Below are 8,842 nucleotides of genomic sequence, written 5' to 3'. Positions count from 1 at the left end.
ATATTTATATGTTAGATGTTTCTGAAATAACTTTTATAATTTCTTGTGATAAAATAAAGTAATTTAAAACATATATAGGATAATAGACGGTAGTATGTGTGTTTTATATCCCGCAGGAGAAATGTATAGAAGTGAACCAAGTATATAATACCTGATCAATATCCAAAGTATTCCCTTGCTAAAAATATATTTGATAATTTTTTTAAACCTGAACAAGCGCAGTATTTTACTTTCAAATAAACCGTAGTAATATAGTAAAACATTACATCAAGTTACATAAACCTTATTTTAATTTTTAACCAAAATATGAGGCATTTTGCATAAGCTCTTTACCTTTCTGTGGTTTCATTAACTTTCTTCATCGTCAGGAATATTTGTCCTTACAGTAAAACTCATAATGATACACGAAGTTGTTTACGAGGCCGTGAAATAGATAGACATCCCGAGTCAAAGTTTCATACCATCAACCTGCTTTCCGTAAGGTAAGATTTACGTTAACTCTCGACAGTCTGAAAAACTTTACGAGTTTAAGTACTTTTCGTATCAGATGTCTCTAAGGTACGAGAAACCGGAAAATACGCATGGCAAAGTGGGATTGCATAAGAGAGATCGCATAGTGAATTTCTACTCCAATGGGATTGGCGAAAATATTATTAAGGATTTTAATAATCAAATTATATGAACAAACTTACGAATACCGCAAAATATACATATATTCTCAGGGGATTTTAACAAGCCAGTAATGTTATACTGATTATTATTTAATACTATTCCGTGATTGTTACATCAAAATAGTTTAATAATATCCAACATCATATTGCAGCACGAATGTGAATAGTTATTTATGACGTATTTTTGTCTGCGAAAAACGAGTTCGTTGAAAAAAAATTTAGCTAGTTTGTCACAATTAAAAAAAAAATAGCAAAAAGGTAAAAATAACGAATTTTAAGGTTTTCATGAACTGTATTAAATTTTTTTCTAAATTTTATTAATGACATGCAAAAGTATCAACTTATGACGTATTTTTATCTGCGAAAAACGAGTCTGTTGAAAAACAATTTAGCTAGTTTGTCACAATTAAAAAAAAAAAAAAATAGCAAAAAGGTAAAAATAACGAATTTTAAGGTTTTCATGAACTGTATTAAATTTTTTTCTAAATTTTATTAATGACATGCGAAAGTATCAACTTTTAATTTTGAAATACATTTCGTTTCGATATGATTTTTTGTTTTAGAGATATATATCAATTTGAAAATAACTTTTTTCTCACATGTAGCTTGGACATGTAGACCTGTATCTCGAATATGAAAAATCGTATCGAAATGAACTAAAATGCATTTTAAAGCTAAAAATTGATACTTTCGTGTTAGTGAAATTTAGAAAAAAAAATTTAGTAGCGGTGCTACAATGTTATAAAAACTTTCATATTCGTCATTTTTTGCCTTTTAACGTTATTTTGTTCAAGATTATGATGTGTTAGTCAAATTTTGTCCATAGATTTATGTTCAATAGACAAAAATATGTAAAAAATGACTGTTAACGTTCATATTGCAAAAAAGAAGGTCCAACTTTGTCTCAAACAATATAATGAATGCCAAAATAATTACTTTAATTTTAATTATCTTCAAATCAAATTTTATTCTTATTTGACTCTTTTACCAAACTATACAAATTATACTCATTTTCAATAAAGAATTTTAACAAAGCAATCGACAATTTTACATCATTAAATTTATCGATTACACAGTATTTTCCTTTTAAAGACATTCGAGCGCAACAAATAATAAAATATGTTATTAGTTCGATGTGTCTTTTAATTGCCGGAAAATATAAAATGGATCGTGATATAACGGAATATCGAGTTGAAGTTGATATCTCGGTACGAGCCCGACGCTCCCCAAGTAATTAGCTTGGTGCCGCCAGTAAGAAAACTTGTGAAAAGTCTAGACTAAATTTCCTACTTTATAATCAATACCGCACAAATAGCCGAAGGACTTTTCGACTTGCTCCATATTTCCTCTCTATCTAGATTATTGCAATTATAGCACATTTTATCAATAGCGATAAGCATTCAGACTTGCTAAATTTTGATTATAACTTTCCATAGTTTCGGATGTCCCGAGGGATATAATTATTCGCCTATTATAAGTTCGTGCACAGTAAGCAGTTATTGGCATATCTCTATGTATCTCTGTCGTTGAAATTATTTTGAAATTTATTTTTGTCGATTTTGGATTGTATAAACAAGGATGTAAGAATAACATGTAAAATAACATGACACGTTATATCATATCGAAACTTATTCATCAAACTCGCCGCGTTAAACTTCAGGTAATTATCCAAGGTAAACGGGAATATCCTTGTTAATCTCTTAGAAGCGTGGAAAGATATTTTTAGCAACCAAGGAGACGCCTTCGCAATTTTCTCATTAATTGGCGGATTTGGCCGTGATTGAGATTGTGGGCGAAGAAGCGTAATAAATGAATTAGCCTATAGCGGTATAACTATAGTACTATCTTATCAAATTTTAATGTTACAATATTTTAGCACTAAAAAGTACTATTATTAAAGAAATTTATAGAAAAATATACAAAAATCATAATACAATAACTGCTATCATAAATAACAATAAAATTTATATGTTTTAATAAATATTTAATAATATATGTAAACTTCTTTCATTAGAAGCTTAAAAATAACAAATAAAAATATTTTAAAAAATATAAAGAAAGTTATTATAAAGTCTTTTAAAATTAGTTTAAAATTACTTTGAAATACAATTTTTTAACACAAATATGATCCTACTGATTATAAATCTTCAACAAGTTATTGATATGTTACCGTCTATATATGATTGAAAAAATTTTTTACTAACTGTACATAATATTACAAAAAAATGGTCTCTCTTTTCAATTTTCTTCTATTTTTTTCCTCGGTTTAATCCACTAGGCATTGTACAACAAAGATTAATGTTTGAAAATCCAAAAGTTTGATAAATATATAAATATAAGAATTATAGCATTTTCTAAATTTTTATATGGCTCGAATTACGTATTATATTAGAAATTGTACTTTGATTTAATTAATATATAATTAATATAGATATGACTACATATGTAATTTCCAAAATACTTTATATAATTTGTTAAATTTATTATTGGTTGCAATATAAATTAGGAAATACAAATTTGTTGATTAATAAATAAAAATAAAATATTGAAAACGAAGAGTGGAAAAATACAGAGAAAAGAGATATGCCTTTTGTCGATAGCATCATTTTTCCCCGTTTATACGCCAACGACGTGTTCGTTGGATGATGGATCGAACAAAATGGATTCGTGACGTTTCCCGGGTAATAGGGATGGTACAAGTGTATTTTTCTTATGATACATCAAGAGCTTTATCCCGTATTTAATTGTAAACTTTGATAAAATACCGACAAATATGTAATATATAATCCGAAATATTGATTACATTTCACGAAACTGAAGTTTGTAAATTATATAATATAAAAAACACTAAATAATAGCAGCCATCATAGCAGCTTGTTCGTCAATATTTGTTGTTATTTTTGCTATTCCTTTATCCTTTATTTAATTTTTCATAAATCTTGTTTGTTACTGTTTACATTTAGTAAGAATTGAGATGTTGTATTGAAATGCACAGAAATATGCAAATAATGAAAAAGATGATTTACAATTAGTCTTAAAAATAATGATCAGATTGATATTAAAAACAGAATACACATGTTTGGTCGTATCACGAGAGATATTGTATTTTTTATACAGCGTGTAATTAAAATAACGCCCATTAATCACTCTCTAAATCTGAATAAGTAGATAATCATTGATATCAATGCCAAATATGCCACTGGCAATCAGTGAATGAAATGTGAGATCCCTAACCTAGCTGATCTTTATCATGTGATCTGACTAACTTTGTTTTAGTGCATAAATTCAATGAATATGGTATTGGAAAATTGAAATTAACATGCAAATATCAATATTTTAGTTATATATAATGCTCAAACATTCTTCCTTTTTTAGTTGAACTTCACTGATTATCAGTGCCAAGTATGCCATTGAGTAATTAGTGATTATCCACTGATTCAGATTTAGAGAGTATATAGTGCTATTTCTAACAAAAAACTGAGACGAAAAGTCCTCTACCATTTTGCAGTTTTCGCAATATTTTTTAATTATCTAATAGCAAAATGTCTAAAATCGACATATAAGACAGCTTTAATATATATCTTTAAGAGTTCTTAAAGAAAAATCTTCAAAATATTTCACAAAGAACACAGAAAGATATCTTAAAATTGTCTTATACATCGATTTTATCCGTTTAATCGGCAATATTTGGAAATTAATATTTCGTTAACTATTGCGAAAATTGCAAAATGGCAAAGAACTTTTCGACTTAGTTCTTTTTATTAGGAATAGCACTATATGATTAGTGAGCTGTTATTTCAGTTACACCCTGTATAGTACAAAATTTCATGCGGAAAGTTGTAGAAACATAAAGAGAATCTCGCTGCATTCTGTGTAGAAAAAAAAAGATACAGAAATGATTCCAAATTGTAGAGGGAACTCTCACCCACCATGAGAGAATTATGTCACTGTTATTCGCGGCATACGTAAGCCGACTGCATACACGTGAGTAAAATAAAAAGTTTGCGGGACAGCATGTTTAAAGCATGTGTCGGGCAGTTATATACGTGAAACGCTTACTAACGAACCGTCAGTTTAAAATCTACAAAATTTCTAAACTGGTCATACAGTCTAAAAATTTTCGATTTCATTTTCGCGCGCGCGCGCGCGCGCGTGTATGTGTGTGTGTGTGTGAGACCACAGCTTATTATTCCAGAGAAAAATTCTTAATCCTCTATTCTTAAATTACGAAACTATGCTACTAATTTTAACAGTTTGTGTTTTGCAAAAGTACATAACCTTTTTATGTATAATATACGCTACACACACACGCGCGCGCGTATAATTATATGTGTGCGCGTATATATTAATTAAAATCATCCTGGAAAGAGGCATTTATTATGACAGATCGTTCGTAGCAATTTCCTGATAACTTTGAAATAATTTTCCGATCGAGCTGCGGGGTGATTTAGAAATGAACTTGAAAGAGTTTCGTAAAACGAGATCTAAAATTTCTCGATAAACGCAGTAGCTTAAGATTGAGTGAACTCTCTCAAGCCAAACGAATTTTCCAGACCGAGAAACGAAAAAGTTTCTGTTAAAATACCGTCACTCTTAATACAGTTTATTTTCTGTCTTAAGCTCTCCAAGAATGTGCAACGGCTTCGTTTCATCGGAAATGTCGATTTTTGATAAATGGCCGCACGCCTTTCGTTTTTGGCAGCAATAATCTCTATTAAGATTTGTACATAATCATCAATTACATTTTATATTCTGCTTGCAACTCTTTACTTTCATATCTTCACGAATAATTATTAAATTTTTCTTATTAGTATTTAAAAAGTTATATAATATAATCTTGTAAAAACTTCAACTCACGTCTATCGATGAAACGAAAAGTGCCGGAAAAGCCAGTAGCATTAGATGATGGGAACTGTGTGTGAAACTCCAGAATGAGTGTTGATCTCGAGCTGTAAAGAACTTGCGGGATGTCACGCAGATCTCCGCAAAGCACACCAGACCAAGGAGTGTATTCAGAAATGCCCTTACTCTCCAGGTGTAAAAATAGCTTCAAGAAATCTCCTCTTGTACAGCTAAAATCAAATTTTAAACACACTTGTTAGTATAATACATAATACATATACGATGGGATAAATAGAATATATTAATCAGACATTTATTATAAATTTTTTCATCATATCAATCATCTGTATCAATTCACCGTGACAAGAGAAAGAGAGCATAAAATCAACAATACACAGTTTTGTGATATATATTTATACGAAATCGATATTTATAATTATATTTAAGATCTCCATAATTTGTAACATGCCCAAGGTAACTAACTGACTAATTACGCTCAGTGTTGAAACAGAACAGGTGCTCGCAAGTCCCACTGTACACAGATTACCGCAGTTCATGTGCTTAGAGAACGTTTGTGATCCCGTGACTTAAAGCGAATACAATGCCGAAATTAGCGCGGCTTATGGCAAAGCCGAGAAGTTCATGTTTTAGCGGCTTGCACTCGCAAAAACAATTTGCTGCTCGTATTAATTCGCGAATTCAGATTTGCAACCTCGATGATATTCGAGCTGCTTTCAATAACTCGCTGCTGTTTTATCGATGACCCATGATTAATGTCGAAATTATCCTAATCCTTGAGGATTCACGTACCGCGATGTATGGGATATTAAATCTATTACTCAACGCGAAAACCATTATATCGAAATTATTTACAGGTGAACGATGAATTACACGTTAATTACACCACGCTACAAGTTCAGTTAAAATTTTCCGAGGTCTTAATGATCCTGTTACGCAACCTATTTATCACAGTCGCTTGGACAGCTCCTAATTAATCGGTGGCACTCCCTGCGCGATATTCCATCTGTCGTGAATGAGTCGCCGCGATGGCGCATACCTACCTGCGATAAAAGGAATTAATTTTACGCTAACATTTTTTTCCTCATGAACAATCTCTCTGGAGAGGCAGGTCACAAAAAAGTCTGCGAATGGATAATTTCTCAGTGTGCAATTCGTCATCGTTAATGATGGTCGTGGAAGATATGTTCTTGACAAAGCTGAAGCGACATCGTGAACAAATACGAAACCGTGGTTGACCGCATATCGACCGCAAAGGTCGCCACCATACTGAATATTAATTTTGCACCTTAATTTCCCAAACGTATTTCCGTCGACGCTCAGATCTTACGAGTCCCGTGTACGACCGTATAAGGTGGTCTGTGGCAGTCAACATTTATCGTTATTAACTGAAGTAGAGAAGAGATGCGACCTTTAGCACGCCTTGCATCTACTATGTACGTAGAGTAATGAGTTAGGGATAGAGTTGCGACGCAAAAGCGATATCATTTAGCCCTGACTACTCGACTACTAGCCCTGGCTAAAGTCACAGAAGTCATTAATCGAATAAAAACGGTGCGAATAGTGACCGAGATAACGACAGTACATATAAAATTATATATCTTTCCCAAAAATGCTTGTTTGAGTAATAAACAATAATAAACAATTTATTAAGACTGTATAATGTGAATACACAACAAATAAGAAATAATAGCGAAAGTTGGATCTTAGGTATTTTTTGAAAATAATTCCATGTGAATTTATATACCATATACACGCAATTCAAGAGAGTACAAAAATGTGGTGTATAAAGTCACATAGAATTATTAAAAAAGCACCTAAGATCCAACTTTCCAGCTTCGACCGTTATAGACATTATTTCTTATTTGTTGAGTAATAAAAGCATGAAAATTAAAAATATTTAGCAATTTCTAAGAGTACGGTATATTGACAGCAAGAGATATGTAAATTCTAATAGATAAAGAATAGAACAATTTGCGACGAGTAATTTAGCTAAGGAAGTAGAATAAAGAGAAAAAAAGAAAATACACGAAAACCGGAACGAAAGGTGACATCAGGAGTGACAACAGAACATCTAAAGCTCGACGAATCAAGATTTACGCGAGCTTCCCCTAGACAGTACGCACAAGTGTATATCATAATACTACATCGCGTAGCTTCATTTCTGAGGTAGAAATACCAATGATTTGCTCCGGAATTTCGAAAGATCCGCTTGTCAAACAGCGTGCTAAGAAAAGCTGAAATCGCACGTAGAGATCCGTGAGCCAAGATGAAAAGGTTGTTGCCACTTGAACGTCGGCATTGCTTTGCACCGTTTTGCATCGGTTCTCGTGGCATGACTTTTCTGCACTGGTTGCACTCGGACTGCCTGACTGTTGGCTGCCGCGATTTATTACGTAGTTCGGGAAACGAGTTTTTCACTTTCCGTGCAATGCCCGGGTGATATTTTCTAAGGTTCTAGGTGGGAGGATGCGATCGGAAATCATGAACGACCATGGCGGTCGATTGGAACTCGGCGGAAAAAATAAATCGAACCGCTGATGAATCTGTCAGACCCTTTGGCCACGTCGGATGAGTACGAGTTTTATGAGAAAAGCGGGTGACGTGAAATATGGCTCACTCCCTTGTGCACCTTTTCTGATCATACGTCAAAAAGTCAAAACGTGGTAAAAATTTTATTATGATCAAAGCTTGGTTAATACTATACATGCCCACACGTGCAATATTAATGGAGAAAGCTTCCCGTTGATATTAGGATACACGGTAAGTTTCGCACACATACACACAGTTATCTTTTTCTTATTCTTTCTTTCATATATTAAAATGTCGATGCTTGATAAAGTGAAGAAAACTTTTTAAAATTAACGACGGTTGTCACGTAATTTCATCTAATATCAGATAGGTACGTCAGATAAATAGACGCATCGACATTGTGTCGGCACTGTAGCTGCGAGCGAATAGATACACATAAATAAATAAATAAATGCAGAATAGCACGAAAGTCGCGATGAAAGTTTATACACTTTTCTATTATATGAAAATGCACTTCGTTGTCACAAACTATCGATCATAAAAGAATTCGAAAGCAAGTGTACTTTCGAAATGAAAGTTATAAATATCGCAACGCGGTACATTATATGATTTATTTATGTCTTCTATAAATACAACGATCTATGTGATCGGTGCGCGAACGATGACGAATATAACTTTATCGTTGCTCAGGCAGTGTAACTGCAGTTGGCGTTCGATATTGGCAATTGCACCAAATATAGCAACGATGTCGCGCGCTCTTGAAAGCAAAGGCCACAGTG

General features: G+C 32.5%; 2 protein-coding genes across 3 annotated transcripts in view; one reads left to right on the top strand and one right to left on the bottom strand.

The window, feature by feature from the left end:
* The window catches only part of LOC108747169, a 168,600-nt gene that overhangs the window by 27,298 nt on the left and 132,460 nt on the right, over nt 1–8,842 (top strand). The window lies entirely within an intron of this gene.
* LOC108747167 (suppressor of lurcher protein 1) overlaps nt 1–8,842 on the bottom strand; it is a 274,868-nt gene that overhangs the window by 170,749 nt on the left and 95,277 nt on the right. For both annotated transcript variants that reach the window (XM_018484468.1, XM_018484469.1), the window contains one exon: nt 5,529–5,743. In XM_018484468.1, coding sequence (XP_018339970.1) covers nt 5,529–5,743 — 215 coding nt within the window. The remainder of the gene's footprint in view (nt 1–5,528; nt 5,744–8,842) is intronic.

The sequence above is a fragment of the Trachymyrmex septentrionalis genome, unplaced genomic scaffold (assembly GCF_001594115.1).
Source record: "Trachymyrmex septentrionalis isolate Tsep2-gDNA-1 unplaced genomic scaffold, Tsep1.0 scaffold196, whole genome shotgun sequence".
Classification (NCBI taxonomy): Eukaryota; Metazoa; Arthropoda; class Insecta; order Hymenoptera; family Formicidae; genus Trachymyrmex; species Trachymyrmex septentrionalis.
Note: the sequence above shows the minus strand (reverse complement) of the source record. Positions and strands in the feature narration are given on the sequence as shown.